The 18,807-nt window shown below is 41.0% G+C and overlaps 1 protein-coding gene across 2 annotated transcripts in view; it reads left to right on the plus strand.

The window, feature by feature from the left end:
- Positions 1 to 18,807, plus strand: part of bark (C-type lectin domain-containing protein bark beetle) — a 243,301-nt gene that overhangs the window by 78,560 nt on the left and 145,934 nt on the right. For both annotated transcript variants that reach the window (XM_083125145.1, XM_083125146.1), the window contains one exon: positions 8,845 to 9,005. In XM_083125145.1, coding sequence (XP_082981271.1) covers positions 8,845 to 9,005 — 161 coding nt within the window. The remainder of the gene's footprint in view (positions 1 to 8,844; positions 9,006 to 18,807) is intronic.

The raw sequence follows: 18,807 nt of genomic DNA on the forward strand, positions 1-18,807 counted from the left end.
TGGAGCAGAAACACAATGGCTGAGAGCTCTGCGCAAGTTCACTACCTTCCATTTGGAATGTGTGCGACCCCAATGCATGGACAATGAGAATTAAAGATGGCACTGAGACAAGAGGACTTACTTTTCCTGTTTTTTTCTTATTTTATACTATTCTGCGTTTGGGCTAATCGCGACGATGAAGATGAATGCTAATTGGACACACAACGCATAACGTGTCACTTGACACCAGTGCCAGGCGGGAGGGGGCCGGGATGCATAATCTTTTTTTGGGGGGGGCGGGCTTTGCCATTCATATAATAGGGCTCGTACTCATTCATATGCATGTAAAACAACAAATAATGACTGGTAAAAATATCGGCAAAAGTTAGTTGCGATGGGCGGCAGTTTTATTCGAATCCATACCCTGTGATTACAAGTCCGTCACCCTGTCTTTGTGCTACCACGTCTACCACATTTGCTACAAGCGTCGGCAGGAAATGACTCGAATAATGACGTCACACGATATGATATCTTTGCTAGATACACAAACTTATCGAAGTTAAGATTTCCTTCGAGTAAAGTAAAGAAAGAAAGATTGGAGACAGATGATTGTACCGAAATGCTGCATAAGACGCTTAGAAATCCATTTTTATTTTGATACAGGATGGTTACTCACCGGGAATTCCTTGAATTCCGGAAATTCTATGTGAATTTTCGACTTTAAAAAATAGCAACTTTTACTAATCCAAATAATTGAATTTATACATATTTATAAATGACCTGAGACAAGTTTTTCACAGCTTAGCTTTTATTTTTATCGAGGAAGAAAAGGAAATCTGCATGGAAAATTAAACGCAATTCTTTCAATCCGCTTACTTTGTTAGTGCCCTTTGCAGAACAATCTGACAGACGTAAGCCATCTTGAAGTTGATTTCGTAAATTTTAGTTTGAAAATCTTATACACTAAACAATTTTTCGTAGATTAGTATACCAAATTTCAAATTTAAACTCCGCACATTAAATTAATTATTTTATACATGGTATGTACCGTTTAATTTAATTGAATTGTAGTAATTTTTGGATACATTGACATCACACAGACCTTTTATATTGTTAATATATTTGTGGCTGTATCTATATGTGTGGGTGGTGAGAGGCGGTAATACGTAAGGTTAAAACATCTGCTTGTTCCCTTAAATTTTTGGGAAGTTCGCCTTGAAAACCGAGAATTATACTTCAATTTTATCATGGCCCTGGAGTGGCCACTCTGTGATCTCATAAGACACAGAAAAATTCCAGATCTCTTCATTTCTTTCATGCTTGTTGTTCTTTACTGTTATATATTTCCGCCTTGTATTCTATTCCTTGGAATCTAATTCTTGTTCACTCTCTCCCAATGATTATTTCCTTTACTACCCTTTGTCTTCCATTTTCTGTCTTATTTTCTTTTTTTATCCCTTCTCTGTACACACACACATACACGAGAGGGTGGTTCAAGTCATTACTTGAAGGAGACAAGTGTCTGCTATTACCGCCTGGAGCGCTAACGTCGCGGGTAACGTGAGTCACTTGTTAAACAAGATGGCGGACAAGCCTGAGAGTGGAAACATGGTACATCATGTTGTGATGAAATTTCTTGTGAATGAAGGTGTAAAACCAAGTGAAATTCGGTGTGAATATCTCTCTTAGTTTTAATAATAAAAGAGATCAAAGTTTGGTTTCGCGACTTTTGAAACTCATGTATTTCGGCACCGGCTTGTGGCTATCCACAAGAAACCCAGATATATAGCAATAATTTCAGCAGAGTAGCTGCTTTGAACGTTGTTCCAAGTTAATGTTAAAACTCTGTCTGTCTCTATATCTCTCTCTCTCTCTTTCTCTGTCTCTCTCTCTCTCTCTCTCTCTGTCTCTCTCTCTCTCTCTCTCTCTGTCTCTCTCTCTCTTTCTCTGTCTCTCTCTCTCTCTTTCTCTGTCTCTCTCTCTCTCTCTTTCTCTGTCTCTCTCTCTCTCTCTCTCTCTCTCTCTCTTTCTCTCTCTCTGTCTCTCTTTAGGGGTGTAAGGGGTGATCTTCCACGTAGTACACCCTGGAGTACTTTTTTGCAGACAAACGAGGCTCTGGCGACTTGCCCTATGACCATTATAATTCTGTGTGTTGTCGTTGTCCTGTTTTTTGTGTTTATGTGTGCTGAGTCCATTTACAGCCTCAGCTTTTAACAAAAGTCTGAATATTTTAAGATTTTATTTATGCAACGTTACAGCTATGTTATTTGTTATGGTAAGGGACTGGAGCCCGTATAATGTGACGGGTGCAAAATAGCCTAAGTGCTGACGCATCCAAAATTTTAAATTCAAATTAAAGAAATAATAATTTGTCTCTCTTTAATCTTTCTCTCTCTTTTACTTTCTATCTCTATCCTTTTTCGCCCTATCTGCCTCTTACTACGGACATATGTTTTTTTCCTTTTATTCTTTCTGCCTCCACGATGGCGTAGGGGTAAAGTCGTCGAGGGGTCCCGGGTTCGATACGCGGTGGAGGCACATAGTGGTTCGGAGCTCACTTCAAACTGTAGACCCAGTCCCTATTTGGTTGGTTGATTGATTTAGTATTTTAAGTCCACTTTATGCACATTAATGCTAATCGGGACTGGACCTTCAGTTTAAAGTGGGATCCGAACCCAGGGTGCGAAATCATTGAAAACTGGTGCGGGGAGAAAGTTCTTCATCTTCAAGCCCCCTCCCCCACAACATATGTGTACATTATACGATATACATATTTGTAATGTTAATAAAAGTAAAAATAAATTAAAGTAAAAATAAATTAATCAATTAGAAATATATTATTATTATCATTATTAGTATTATTAATACTATTATTATTAATTACATAAAGGAAATTAATTTGTTAATTTTTTACTTTTGATATTGCAAAGAAGCTAATTTCTTTACCAACTTTTTAAAGATGATAATAAATTATGAAATAGTTCAAGTGGTTTTATTATGTGTAAGTTTTTGTTTAGTTTGTGCTTTATGTATAAATCAATTAGATTTCATAGTTATTATTGTTTTTCATTCTTGTTTTACTCTTATTGTGCGTATTGATGTAGATTTGTTAACGATCTCTTGAGAGAGTGAGAAAGCATTTAATACTCACAACTACACTAATTTGTGTGTGTTTTCGATATTATTCTTAGTAAAGTATACTTGAAATTAAAAGTAATTGTTTATCTTTTGCTTGTTATAACAAAAACTCTCCCCCCCCCCGGAAATTTTTGGTGGGGGGGGGAATCCACCAGTCCCTATTTCTGCATAAAGTGGTCGAGCCGGCCTCCCGGGTGGAATGGTTATTACAGCGCGCAACGACGATGGTTTCGAATCCCGGCATGGGTGTTGTGAATGTCGCTTTCAATTTCATCATATAATCACTCATCCTCATCTTCGCGATTAGCCAAAAGTGGTAGAAATGCGAAGTAAAATAAACCAAATCAATCTATCAGTAATGTGGATGTGAAGGAAAAAACTCAAACTTCCTTCTTTCCCTCGCTCTGAGAATGAAATCATCAACGTAATGGGAGAGCTCCGTCAACCGTCACTGGTAAATAGTAACTGCTGCAAAAACTCAATGATTCAGGGTTTTTGCTTCCTGATAGGGTTCAGTGTGCCGTTGTACCTCGATTTACCCACGTCTGCTGCTGCAACCAAGCACGCTTCCGGTCTACCATGGTTCGCTTCCGTTCAATCCGCTACTTCACCCTACTTCAGTAGCGATGCATTCCTTCCCCAACAGCCACTGGCATCTGATGTTTACCTGTCATTCTACACGGATGAAGTTCTCATCGTTATATACATTTATTGGACTTTGGCTGGGCAAAAGCACTAAATGCATTCTGTTGGGCCAGAATATCATGCTTCACCGTGACGAGCGGCTAGCGACAGCCATAAGCCATAACAACTTTGATATAATATATATATATATATATATATATATATATATATATATGCTAACAACACGAAACTTGACTTGCCTAACCTACTCACGTATGCATCTAATAGGAGAAATGAACATGTGAATAGGCTATGTAGGTTAGGTTTCATGCCGTTAGCCACAGCAGGCAATAAATATGTGACGTCATTTCCCTCCTTCCCACTAGCACAACTGAAGACGAAAAGTCAGGGTTTCCTCAAGTCCAAACTCTAGCCGGAGCGATTTTAGTCACTGCTCACTCACCTATATCTCCTAGTGACACAACTTTCTGGCCAGAGTTACAAATATGGTGGTATAACAGTGCACGTTGAAAACGTACATAAGTTTAGTTTTCTAATTTTTTAAAATTTTAATTAAATTTGCTTTTACAATTATAAATAGTTCGTCTCAAATGCACTATAATCTATCCACGTGGTGTGGGGGTGGCCAGAATTAAAGTTACCCAACTCAGAGCCCTCTGTAGCCTGTTTGAGGCATCGTAGAACTCTGAAATTTGTTGAATCCACTATGCAGACCATGAGGAAGAGGATGGCGATAAAAACATGGTTCAATTTTCCGCCACCAGATTGAAATGTGGCGCTGTAATAATGAATATTGAAAAACGTAAGTCAGGTGTACAAATCTTTATTGTTGGTTTCTGCCAGTACAGCAGTGTTCAATATGCGTGCCAGAAGTGTGATTGACCTGTTGGAAGCGTAGCACAGCATGATCAACAGTTGCACGGAGCATGTCCCTGGATATGGTAGCATGGTGATCACTTCCGAACTTTTGTTCAGCACTCACGTTAAGTGATTTAGCTGAGTTATTAATTAGAAAGATATTTGTTAGTGGCTGGAAGTGGCGAGAAAATAAACTCTCGTTTATTGCAAGATTGCAAGATAAAGGCAAATCCATAACCAATTGGAGCAGTTTACGTCATTATTACAACCCATCCCACATTTCATCTGGTGGCGGAAAATTGAACTTTTATATATATATATACATAATTGCCATCCTCTTCCCCATGGTTTGCATAGTGGATTCACCGAATTTCAGAGTTTTACGATGCCTCAAACAGGCTACAGAGGGCTCTGAGTTTTGTAACTTTAATTCTGGCCACCCGGTATAATAATAAAACCATTTTTTTTAATATTTATAAGGAGGACCATTAACTTTTGTATACTGCTATGTGTGACGTCTCGTTTCACTGCACAAATATAACATTCCAAAATAACGTCGCAGCGCACTACCATGAAAGGTTTCCTGGGTTCGAATCCCGACCCGGTTTTGGGTGTTCTTTGTGAGCGTCCCTTCATCAATTTCATCTAATCATCACGGATCCTCATCCTCGCGATTAGCCAAAATGTGACAGAAATGCGAAGTAAAATACATCAAATCAATCAATCAATCAAATTCTCACAGAAACGAAATACTGATCTGAAACCTACAGCGTTGTTTCGTGCACGTTACTACCTTCTTCCCCTATCAAGAGTAGACTCGTCCTTTGGAGCTGGGAGCTAGCCTCTGCTTTCGCGGTAGGAAAGTGCTCATGTGGTGGATAAAGTAACTCTTTGAATCTAGAATGCTGACGCAGCCGTCACAATTTTTGACGAGAAAACTGATCGGATTGAATATATTGACGTATAATTTGAGTGTACATCAGGCGTGGATTTACGGGGAGGGCTATAGGGGCGATGGCTCCACCCAATTTTTCGTTTTGAAAAATGTTATTATTCCTCATATTTTTAAATGCTCAAATATTATGTCTTTTATCACCAAGTTGAACAAGATCTAGAATATTTTTTTTTTTAAATATTGATTAAAAAATCCACTTCATGCTCATGATAGGCTGATCTGAGTTGGACGTAACAGTTTAAATTTGGATCCGAACCACCGTGAAATATGCATCAGCAGGGAATCTAACCCCAGACCCTGTGAAAGAATAGTTTTTTCCCCCTTTGTTTTTATGAAGAGTAACTTCATCTTATCGTTCAGTTAACGTTGAAATGGGAAGAATTATAAACACATGCAATAATTACTATCTATTCCGGCCCATACCATAGACCCGTATTTTAGCACAACAATACACTACTAATGTCTAGAACGTGCAAGTCAGCTGGATTCCTGTTTACAGTACTATCTATTGTTCATGTAAAACAGTGCGACTGCAAGTTAGAATTGATTCTTTGTGAGGTGAGGTACCCGACTGAAATTCTCCCCTTCCAACTGTAACTTCTGGATCCGCCACTGGAGTACATATCTTTCAGCCCGACCGTACAAAAAAGATAACCTGCATTCCCTGATAAGTTTGCCGTAGAAATTTGCTTGTCGAGTCAAAGGTTAAAGTTGAAGTATGGACTTCGATGCAAGTCAACAAGGTATGGGGTAATTTTCTCGTGCATTCTGGTTTTTTTTGTTCTGTTCGATTCGTGAGTTGATCTGCCTGGAAGAACGAAGCATAACTTGCAGCGAGGAGGGCAGCACCTGCTTATCTCACGTCAACATCATTCGAGACGAAACACCTGAAGCACGATCGCCAACAGAGCTGCAGATACTGCCATTTGGGTTGACCTCCCTCGTAGCAGGGTCTTCCGCACCAACCGACTAAGCATTCGCATTCTTTTCGTGAATCAATTTGCAGTGAAGCCATTTGCCAAAAAGTCGTTCGATTGTCCCACATTTTTTTACTTTTTGATTGACTGGAGCAAATATTTGCCAAGATTCCTTTTTATTTGCCGTGTAAATTGTCGAAAAATATTATATTTTCGATTCTTTTATAATTACCACTCTGGATTGTGTACAAAAAAAGTAAATGAAAGCATTGCTTGTGTTTGTTTCTTGAATATTTTCTAGAAAAAAATGCACTTTTCGCTATACATAATATTTTGTCGAAAATTACACGTGGATATTTTGAATTAAAAATATTTAGGTTTTTATGTGAGAAAGTTTTCCTAAATGGCATCTTTTTTCTTTTTTTTTCCGCGAGATTTCAGGACCGGCACAAAAATTTGAAATATACAAATGGAAGTGGACACCGTAGGGAAGTGAACAATGTACGATCAATGCATAGTTCTACATGCGTGTATTAGTCACAGTGATACTTTAGCAGTACAAAAACAAAAGAGGCGCACACAAAGCGCCCTCAAAGTAGTCCCCCAGAGCTTTCACAACACAAATTGTAGTTGCTGTTCCTTTTTTTTTTGTACCGGTCCTGCATTCTCGCGAAAAAGAAAATAGTTGCCATGACTTATGTCCCAACCCTCGTAGATTGCCAGTGTAACCACTGGTCTCTCAGAATAGGCTTATATATCAGTATTACTCTCTTTTCCTAATGATGTTGTACTACGATCCTGCTACGATACAGAAATGAAACACACAGTTCTATATGATACTTTTAAATCTATTTTTGTTCTGTTTGTTGTGAAACTTTTAACACGTTGTTTCCTTTTTCTGTTGAAAAGGTGTGTATAATATGTCGAAACGTCGAGTGAATAATGAAATCTCAATCACGAGAAGTCCACTCTTTATACTGTTGTTTAATATGATTTAACATTTTTTCATCTATCCTTGCCGTGGGTAAAGTCAGTGCAACCTTGACAAAATTAAGTTCAAGGAAATCTTGTTGATGTAATTTTTCTAATAATATTATGTAATTCAGAATTTTTCAACCTTTTCCACTACAATTACAATAATAGTACTGGGTGAGTCGGTTAAAAGAGGCTCCGTGGAAAATGTGCTCTTTGCATGTAGGCAACCCCGATACACCGAAGAGAAGAGCGGGGTAGAGAACAGTCCAGGATATCGGTGCCAAGCAGTTTAGACAGCTTGACATAAACGTAAATGAATGAAACATCTCTTCTGTAAATGCAGTACAGTGTGACAACCTACCTAGAGGAGGTGCTGGAAATGTCCTCCGTTGACCTCGAGGCACGTGTGCAGACGATACCACATGTTCTGAAAAGCACGGTCGAGGACATCCTGCGGGATGGCCTGGATAGCTGTGAAAATGTTGTTCTGGTGTTCTTCGAGTGTGTGAGGGTTGTTGCTATACACCTGTCCCTTTAGAGCTCCCCACAAGAAGAAATCACAGGGTGATAAATCTCGAGAACGAGGTGGCCAAGGTTGGTTCGTGCCACGGTTGATGACGCGATCAGGCGGGAACACTGACTCAATGCGCGTGATCGTTGCACATACTGTATGCGCCGTGGCTCCATCCTGCTGAAAGTAAGCGTTCCTTCGCTCATCCTCAGTCAGTTGTTCAAAAAACACGTTGAATATGTTACTGATGTTACCTCAAGGTCACTACTGGACACTTTCTTTTCAATTCCCCTCTATGTCATGTTGTCGAAACGGCTTGGCACCGATATCCTGGATTGTTCTCTACCCCGCTCTTCTCTTCGGTGTACAAGGGTTGCCTACATGCATGGAGCACATTTTCCACGGGGCCTCTTTTTAACAGACTCACCCAGTATATTGTTATTGGTATGTAATTAACATTATATCAACGACTATTATTAAAATATTTGTTATTGGTTAAAATTTATTTTATATCGACGACTAGACGCACCTTAAAATTCGATGTTTCAAGACTACTTTACAGGTAGGTAATGTGATGTGATAATTCAAAATTTCTTCCAATAAATTGTGAGAAAAATCCTTTGTCAGTTCTTGTTCAAAATTACATAATACTCTGTCCACTGATTCTAGAGATAATCGTGACCAAAAGGTACTCCATAAACTTGACACAGTCTTGAGGAGAGGGGACCACACAAACTTGGGAACGAAAGTTTGTTTTCGGATATTTCTAGTGAAAAAAAAAAAGTATTTTTTTTAGAGGTAGTACCTGCTACATCTATACCCTAAGGATTCGTCACTGATTTTACCACTTTTTTTTTTAATTCCAGGGCTTGCCGCACGAGCGCATCGTGATGACTAGCAAGCTGCAGCCGAGCGAGTCTACGGAACCTCCCACGATACGTCTGGTGGACGGGCCTTCTGTGTTGGCGGGAAGGGTGCAGATTTTCCACAGAGGGAAGTGGCGCTCTGTGTGCACCAATACAAGAAAGTAAGTAATATTTTGATTGAGTTTATCGTTCTTTAATTAACACCCACTCTCTCCATCTCCCCTTATATACTTGTGCATATACATGTATAGGAGCACTGCGCGAATTAAGCTTTTTACTCACTCAGTGGGGTATTTGTAACTTCATTTCGGGAGGTAAGTTAGTTTGGCGTATGCAGATTTGTATATGTTGCCAGTCAGTAAACTAAACTATTGCCTTGAGGTTCTAAGTACTTTAATTGTAAATCTTATGATAACATTTACATGTTATTTACAAAGCCTTAGTATATTTACATGAAAACCAAAACTCGTACACAAAAAAGAGTTATCGAACTAAACGACATCTTGACCAAAGTTCTATTGCCAGCTTCAAACTTGATTTCCATTTAGCCTGCCTACAAGTTGCTAGTGGGCAATTTAATACACGTTCGGTGAGGTTGGTCAGTTGGAGAATTGTGTCCTCCTTTAATCCACAAGGCTTCATACTTTTCGGCAAGGAAATGTTATGACTGAACGATTAATGGACACGAATGATTTTTCAGTTGTTTGTTACATAGCTAAGAAATGATATACTATATGCTTTGGAAGCCATTTTCTTTTAGGGGGATAAAAACATCACTGGCTGGGATAAAAATAATTTTCTTGTGTGGGGGAATCCCTGGAAACCCCCCCCCCACCTTCACGTTAATTCGCACACTGTATAGGGGGTTTGTGGCAGAAAGAAACCTTCAGTGGCCACCACTAATTGGGCGTCAATGATTTAGGTGGACCACATTTTACAATGAAAAGTGTTGCAATAATGGGGAGTTTAAATAGTTTAGTAAACAATTTGTACAATCTCGAATGTTGCATCCAAAATGTGTGGAAGTGTAGTTGATTTTCAGTTGGACATGGCCCAACTCTGCCCTCGCCCCCCCCTCCCCGTCCCCCCCTTGGCTAGGCCTCTTCTGTAGCCTTACAGCTCCGCCAAACTGTCACAACTAGAACACATCAAGACGAACAACATTTTTTCTTTGCAACGTTTTGCTAGTTAGACCTCGTTTCCAAGCAAGGAGTTCTCATACGGAAATTTTTTTTATCCTGTATACACAGCCATGCATCACAGATTATATTACGCTGTGGAAATATCACCGAGGTAGTAGACACATTGGGAGGGTGACGTTGTATTACCCCCTCGTAAATTATAAATAATCATCCATACATAGGTTTCATGTTCTATTTCATGTTTTTCCATCAAAAGTTGCCTTCGTAAGTTTTGCCTTTGCATTGATTGGTCCTTAGCATACGAAAAATGTTGGTCGTTTTCAATAGAATGTGCATCTCTCATCTGTATGTCATTGTCGGATTTCGAGGGCTTGTAGTGTAGCATCGATGTATTTGAGGATTGTGGAAAACTCTGGGAAAATATATTTGGAGGTTCTGTGCGTATCCTGTTCAATGACAGCGAAATTAATTGAACAAGGAAGAAAATGACATCCAAACGAACTGAGCTGGGAAGATGAATTCATGACAGTGAAACGAAATGAGCGGGGGAAAGGAGTGACGCAAAACAAAGCGAACAGGTTAAAGGAATGACGCAAAACGAAGTGAACAGGGTAAGGGATGACGCAAGACGAAGTGAACTGTGGAAAAGGTAAGACGGTAAACGAAGTGCACTGGGGAAAAGGAATGACGAGAACCGAAGTGAACAGGGGCAAGGTATGACGCAACACCAAGTGAACAGGGGCAAGGTTTGACGCAAAACCAAGTGAACAGGGGCAAGGTTTGACGCAAAACCAAGTGAACAGGGGTAAGGTTTGACGCAAAACCAAGTGAACAGGGGCAAGGTTTGACGCAAAACCAAGTGAACAGGCAAGGAATAACGCAAAACCAAGTGAACAGGGGCAAGGAATGACGCAAAACCAAGTGAACAGGGGCAAGGAATGACGCAAAACCAAGTGAACAGGGGCAAGGAATGACCCAAAACCAAGTGAACAGGGGCAAGGAATGACCCAAACCAAGTGAACAGGGCAAGGAATGGCCCAAAACCAAGTGAACAGGGGCAAGGAATGGCCCAAAACCAAGTGAACAAGGGCAAGGAATGGCCCAAAACCAAGTGAACAGGGGCAAGGAATGACCCAAAACCAAGTGAACAGGGGCAAGGAATGACCCAAAACCAAGTGAACAGGGGCAAGGAATGACCCAAAACCAAGTGAACAGGGGCAAGGAATGACCCAAAACCAAGTGAACAGGGGCAAGGAATGACCCAAAACCAAGTGAACAGGGGCAAGGAATGACCCAAAACCAAGTGAACAGGGGCAAGGAATGACCCAAAACCAAGTGAACAGGGGCAAGGAATGACCCAAAACCAAGTGAACAGGGGCAAGGAATGACCCAAAACCAAGTGGACAGGGGCAAGGAATGACCCAAAACCAAGTGGACAGGGGCAAGGAATGACGCAGAACCAAGTGGACATGTGCAAGGAATGACGCAAAACCAAGTGAACATGTGCAAGGAATGACGCAAAACCAAGTGAACATGTGCAAGGAATGACGCAAAACCAAGTGAACATGTGCAAGGAATGACGCAAAACCAAGTGAACATGTGCAAGGAATGACGCAAAACCAAGTGAACATGTGCAAGGAATGACGCAAAACCAAGTGAACATTTGCAAGGTATGACGCAAAACGAAGTGAACATGTGCTAGGTATGACGCAAAACCAAGTGAACATGTGCAAGGTATGACGCAAGACGAAGTTAGCGGGGGCAAGGTATGACTTAAAACGAAGTGAAAGGGGGCAAGGTATGACGCAAAACGAAGTGAGCGAGGGCAAGGTATGACGCAAAACGAAGTGAATGGGGAAAATGAATGACGGAAAAGGAAGTTAATGGGGAAAATGAATGACGGAAAAGGAAGTTAATGGGGAAAATGAATGACGCAAAAGGAAGTTAACGGGCTAAATGAATGACGAGAAACTAAATGAGCGGGGGAGGGGGAGGATTGACGGGAAACGAAGTGAACAGGTGAATGAATAACCGCGAACACTTGGAGAGAGCGCCGTCGCCTTATAATCAAGGGGTCTCTGGTTCGATACCCGGTGGAGCCACATAGTGGTTCGGATCCCACTTTAAACTGTAGGTCCAGTCCCGATTAGCCTTACTACTGTGCATAAAGTGGACTTGAAAGTTGAAACACCAAATCAACCAACATGGAGAGCGATACCAAAATGAAGCCCTGCCATAAATGCGAAGGAAGGAACCGCAAATCAAACTGAGCTAGAGTCGAACAGGACAATCGTGGATGAACACAAAGGAATTAGACGCAAAAATTCACGCTTATTCCAGCGACCTATTGACTCCACTTTATCCCCACATGTTCGCGACTGAAATCTCGTCCGGTTTTTTTTCTTTTTTTAAAAAAATAAACTTCGTATCGCTTTCTTCGACTTGAACGGGTTGAAAGGTGAGTCGGTTACTTTCACCGGCTCGCGTTACGTGTTTCTTTTGTTCCGGGAGTCGTGAGCTCAGGGAGCGTCTCGGAAGAGTCACGCGCGCGGAAAGGGCAAAGTCTTCCCTGCGAAGGAATCCAACGCTTTGTGCTCCGAAAATTCGATCTCCTTGTATTCAGCATCGTGTCAAATTTCAGACGACCTACCCCATGCAGGCGTGCACTAAAAAAGCGCTTTAGGGTTACGCAAGAAAGCAATGCAATAATCCTTGTGCATTCAAGATCTTTGTACCACATAATTTATGTCGATTTTCTGCCTTTTAGGTTAATCATGACGATGCAGGAATTTTGAGTATGTGGAATTGATGGATGCGCAAAGAAATATCCAGGCCAGGAATCGAACCCAGAACTTTCTGTAGCCTGATCGTGATTCTCCCACAGGGTGCGAAATCACTGAAGATTGTTGGGGGGAAAGGAGCAGACGACATGCACATACACTATATATACAGGGTGATTGGTAATTCGACCTATTCCTGGAAAGGGGTAATACTAGAGCACATTTGCAACAAATTTGACCCTATGCACTGGGGTTCGGAAATCAATGGGTTTCGAGTTATTGCAGTTTGTAGATTTTCGTGACATATTCAGACTTGCGACCAAAAAACTACTAATTGTGAAAAAACTACTATACCCTGGGCACTTAATCGACACGTTGCTAACAGCTGACGAATGAGTGACTTCTGGTAAAAAAAATCATGCCCAAAATTCCCATACCCACAGAAAGAAACAGTCATTGGTGCACAAGTCATGAAGAAATATGGAAATTATCGTTTAAATCGAAGAGGATTACTCAGAAAATTGGTAACACACTTAGCGTAACAATTACGGAAAAAACTTCCTCATTCCATAAGCTCTCCAAAAAGATACAAATGTTGTCAACTGGCACACGGGTTGGGGGAAAAATCTAACAAAAAAAAAAAATAGCGGAAATGGCGCGTTGTAAACCTCTTTGTAAAGTGAAAAGAAGTTGTCGGTTGGAGAAATAAAGGAACGAAAATGAGTGAAATAATAATGTTATTTACCATTCTCATGATTCCAGGTTGTCAGAATTAACTGTTACAAAAACTACAAATCCTGTTAAAATTGCCTCCCCGGTTACGTATGCAACCACGCAGCCTGCGGCGTACTTGAGACACAGTCACTCGCGTTGACACTCTGTCTCTATGTGTTGGGCGGCTGTCACAATTCTCTCTCTCAACTCTTCTTGGGAATCCACTGGTGTACTGTAGACTAACTCTTTCATGTGATCCCAAATGCAAAAGTCGCATGGCGTCAAATCCGGACTCCTCGCCGGTCAGGGTTTCGGGCCGCCCCGACCAATCCATTGCATGGGATAATTGTCGTTCAGCCACTGTCGCACACCTCGGAAATAGTGGACTGGGCAGCCATCATGTTGGTAAATCATACCCCATGTTGTGGCGAGCGGCACATCCTCCAGCAACGTCGTCAATTTTTCCCTTAGGAAGTTTTCGTAGGTAATGTCGTTTAGGTTTTGTGGCAGAAAGAATGGCTCGATCACATGATTGTGGATGATTCCCATCCACACATTTAGTGAGAATTTTCTCTGGTGAGCATTTTCTTTAAATTTTCTTGGGTTATGACCCTTAGGGGCCCAAAAATGCGCATTATGAAAATTCGTAATACCATCGCGGTCGAATTCGTCCGTCCACAGAATGCTTGTCAGGTGATGGGGTCTTCAGTGTCGGTATGTAGTAAATATCGACACAAATCCATCCTTCTGACAGGATTTCCCTCCTCAATAGCATGCGACTTTTACATTTGGGGTCACATGAAAGAGTTAGTCTACAGTACACCAGTGGATTCCCAAGGAGAGTTGAGAGAGAGAATTGTGACAGCCGCCCAGCACATAAGAGACAGAGTGTCAACGCGAGTGACTGTGTCTCAAGTACGCCGCAGGCTGCGTGGTTGCATACGTAACCGGGGAGGCAATTTTAACAGGATTTGTAGTTTTTGTAACAGTTAATTCTGACAACCTGGAATCATGAGAATGGTAAATAACATTATTATTTCACTCATTTTCGTTCCTTTATTTCTCCAACCGACAACTTCTTTTCACTTTACAAAGAGGTCTACAACCCGCCTTCGCCGCTTTTTATTCAGATTTTCCCCCAACCCGTGGGTGAGTTGACAACATTTGTATCTTTTTGGAGAGCTTATGAAATGAGGAAGTTTTTTTCGTAAGTTTTACGGTGTGTTACCAGTTTCTTGAGTAATCCTCTTCGATTTAAACGATAATTTCCAAATTTCTTCATGACGTGTACTCCAATGACTGTTTCTTTCTGTGGGCATGGGAATTTTGGGCATGAACTTTTTTGCCAGTAGTCACTCATTCGTCAGCTGATAGCAACGTGTCGATTAAGTGTCCAGGGTGTAGTAGTTTTTTCACAATTAGTAGTTTTTTGGTCGCAAGTCGGAATATGTCACGAAAATCTACAAACTGCAATAACTCGAAACCCATTGATTTCCTACCCCCGGTGCATAGGGTCAAATTTGTTGCAAATGTGCTCTAGTATTACCCCTTTCCAGGAATAGGTCGAATTACCAATCACCCTGTATATATATAATTAAATATGTGTCAATTATTAGATAATCGAATTATATTATAAAATATACAATATATCGACTATTCTTCATTCAAATTCGATTGTAAATTGAAGATTTTAATATACTATAAACAATGATTTCCGTGACTAGGGGGAGGGGCAAAAATTAAGAAACATTAGGGAGATAATAGTTTCCTACATAAAATTCACATCTGAATGCTATTACATGTTTTATTAATATATTCAAGTACTTTGCGGTAGCTGACGAAAGGCGATGAAAAATGGAGAAGAGATATCAAGTCGGACTCATTCCTGTTTTCTGGGGATTGCTGAGTTCAGTGTCCTTAGAGATGAGGCTCTTTGTTGTCCATTCTTTGTATATGTTTTCGATATTATTCCGGTAATGTATATTCGACTCCCAAACTAATTGTTTATGTTTGCTGTTAGAAGGAAAACTCTCCCCCCGGAAAAGTTTGGTGGCGGGGAAATTTCAGGACAAGATCGTTGGTGGGTGGAATTCCCCCCTGTTTTCCCTGGGATTTCGCACTGTTCTCCCACTCAATTCGGTTGAAACGCTTCAGATATGCATCTAGAAAAGGCGATCTTTGCAATATTAGCCCCGTATTAGCCATGTCTAGTTAGCTGCACTTGTTGCAGTGCAGGTGTATCCCGGTGGCAGGCTGGCGAAAGGAAATTACGTTCAACCACGTAGGCGATAAGCGGTGTTCAAGTTCAGAAGATTCAGCAAATGCCTGTCTGCTGCTTTAAACGTTCATTTGATTAGTTAGTACGCACCACGTGGTAAATACACCACACATTGCACCGCTTCAGAATTTAGTGCAAACTGTGCAGACACCAAATACACTATTTGACACCAAATCAACGAAGTCGGTGTTGTGCCGGGCAACCAACTAAACTCCGTACCAGCTAACTGTAGACCAGGCGAACGAGAACAAGTCTCTGCGCAAGTAGTAGTGACGCGAGACGGATCCACCAATGAACAGTGAGAGAAACGGAATTGTGTAATGGGCGACGGGAGTTACCCGTTCTCTCTGCCATGTGCGTTCGGTATACAAGTGTTATTCGTGCTTGGAAAGCATTTCCTTTATCATTTTTGCTAGCATAAATGCTATGTAAAAGCTTCCAAAAATCTTATAGCAGGTAGTACTTTAACACGCAAGCATTTCAAGTAACTTTTCGGCTAGCTTTTGCGATTACAATGCATAACATATACAGCACAAAACGCACGTCAAGTTACACCATGTATGCTGAGTGCACGGTGTTTACATTTGAAACAACTAAAATATTCTTCCATACGTGTACAGTAAACGTTGTAAAGTATGTATTTAAGCAGCGCCATTATTTTGTACCTAATAATGTTTTACATGAAACGTTATTCATCTCGGTTGAATAGTTATCGGCTTTTAAAAATGTGAAGTGATGAATTGTTTACATCTCACGCGGCCGCCATTACACCTTCACTCGTGACCTAGAGCTCGCTTCTGATTGGTTACGCTACGAAAAATGGTACGGACCGAGCCTATCCTTGAGAAATGTCATGAAACATGCCACGGCATCTGAGATGCCATAAGATTTTTCACTTTTTACGGTAGCATTTTGATCATGGCACAAATGTTAAGAAAAATACTAAGGAAAATGCTTTCGTCTAAAGCGGGGCTAAGTTTTGCAGATGTGTGTGCTTGACTTGAAGCAATGTTTCTAAGCGCAATAACAAAGTCCACGTGGGCTTCCAGCGACTCTTTCCCAACAATTACTTCTCGACTTTTTGTGAAGAATGAGACGGTACCGTTCCTCACAGACACTAGTGTACGCAAGATTTTCTTTCAGACGGGGCTGGAATTGCAAAGGGGAGGGGGCAGGATGCAGTATGAAATATTTCTTAATTCAAATTTTTAACCTGTTTTAGAGGTTGTTCAAAGACAAAATTGTAAAATGGATGTCAGTTTAAGGGGACTTTACATGTTCGACATAGTTCTTTACTGCTTTCATTATTTCGATTTTCTCAAAAAAGCGGGAGGAGCTGTAGCCTCATCACCTCCCCTCCTCCGTACGGAAGTCCTCACAAGTAAATAAGGCTCGCTCTTTTTCACCGAGCAATGATACCGTCATTACTGCTAAATCAACCGACTTCCCATCTCGAACACAATGGGCGTAATGACGGTTGATGCAACCGTGATGGAGAGGAAGGGTATCACCCGACAGGGCATTGAGCGCAAAGCTGCACGGTCATGAGCAAAACAATAAAACATTGTTCTCCAGACTGGAACGGCTTCTGAGCCACTCCCCGCTCCACACAATGCCTATTTGCGGAAATGCATTATCAGCCGAGCACCCTTGGAAGGAAAGTGGCAGTTCTCCGGCATCAAACCATCGGACTGAAGATTTTTGCGAAACGAAAGCCTTCAGTGTCTTTCAAGTTACAAATCCTTGAGCTAGTTCATTGTTCGGTGCATTATAATTACCAACTGCAAAGGCATTTCAGAGTTGGTACAACAATGACCGAACATAGTACTGGCCACTGAGTGGAATGATGGAAAGGGATGTCGTGATAAGCCTGGTGTCTACCTAATATGCATTTTTAGAACTAAACGGAGTTGTAGGTTAGGAATTGTAAAGAGCGACATAGTTTTAGTGATTCTTAGCAGCTGAATGTGCTCTGCACCAGACCCAATGAGCTTCGGACATGCCTATTCAGTTGAAGTTGAGGCGAAGAGGGACAATTACGCACCAGGCATGCATTTATTCCAATATCGTCGGAATGAGCAATGCTACTAAAAAGATCTCCGCCAGAAATGAAGAGTATGAATTTCTCCCCATGTGGCAAGTGGAAGCGGTTTCCTAAGTTGATTATTAAGCCTTATACGATTTTTGAAAAATATGATGAATTAGTATTTACCGAATCCCATGTATTCCTTATGGGACATCTACTTCAACTTCAAGTTACGGCTCATCAAATGGGAGTTTCGAGTTTTCCTACTACTATGACATAGTTCAACGTGTCTTTTTTTCATTGGATGTTTGATATTCCCGAGCGAATAAAATAATGGTCCCATAAGCCTAGTGCATTTCTCCTTGCCTCCTACGGCCATCCTGGCAGTGTTGCCAAACCTGATGTGCATAATAGAGCTAAATTTCACCATTAATATAGCTAAAGAGGACTTTGAAGGAGCTAGATTAACGAAGGCTGCATAAAGTGCCTACTAGGGTAATTTTAGTTGTCAGAGGGGTGGGGGTGCTGATATTACCGTTAGCTTTAAAGTGATGGCAATTTATTCTCAGTTTTCACCGCCTAGATTTGGCGGCATCACCCATCTCAATAATCCAATGATGTTAATATAAAATTGAAAATAAAGGGTTCCCGGATAACAAAATTGTCATCTTCATCTTAGCCACAGCGCTATATATAAAAATACATGGGGAGGAAAGAAGAGGTGGGTGACGCAGCCTATAGTTATACGAATATCACGTCACGTGCAAAATGTACACTCATGGCAAAAGTTGGTATTTTTGGGCCGGAGCCAGTGGTGGCATCATAGTGCGGCAGAGGGCGGGTGCCAGAGTTCAGTCAAACGAGTGCACTAAAGAGCCAGATGTGGCTCCAAAAGAGCGAAGTTTGCAACAGTGATCAGCAGCTGGCCCAACGAGAAACACCTAGGGGAAATTGTCCCTCCTCGCCTTAAAGGGTTCTGAAATATTCGTCTGTGTGTACATTTAAGAAAAGGTTCATATACTA

Source organism: Lepisma saccharinum, chromosome 7 (assembly GCF_977018435.1).
Source record: "Lepisma saccharinum chromosome 7, izLepSacc3.1, whole genome shotgun sequence".
Lineage (NCBI taxonomy): Eukaryota > Metazoa > Arthropoda > Insecta > Zygentoma > Lepismatidae > Lepisma > Lepisma saccharinum.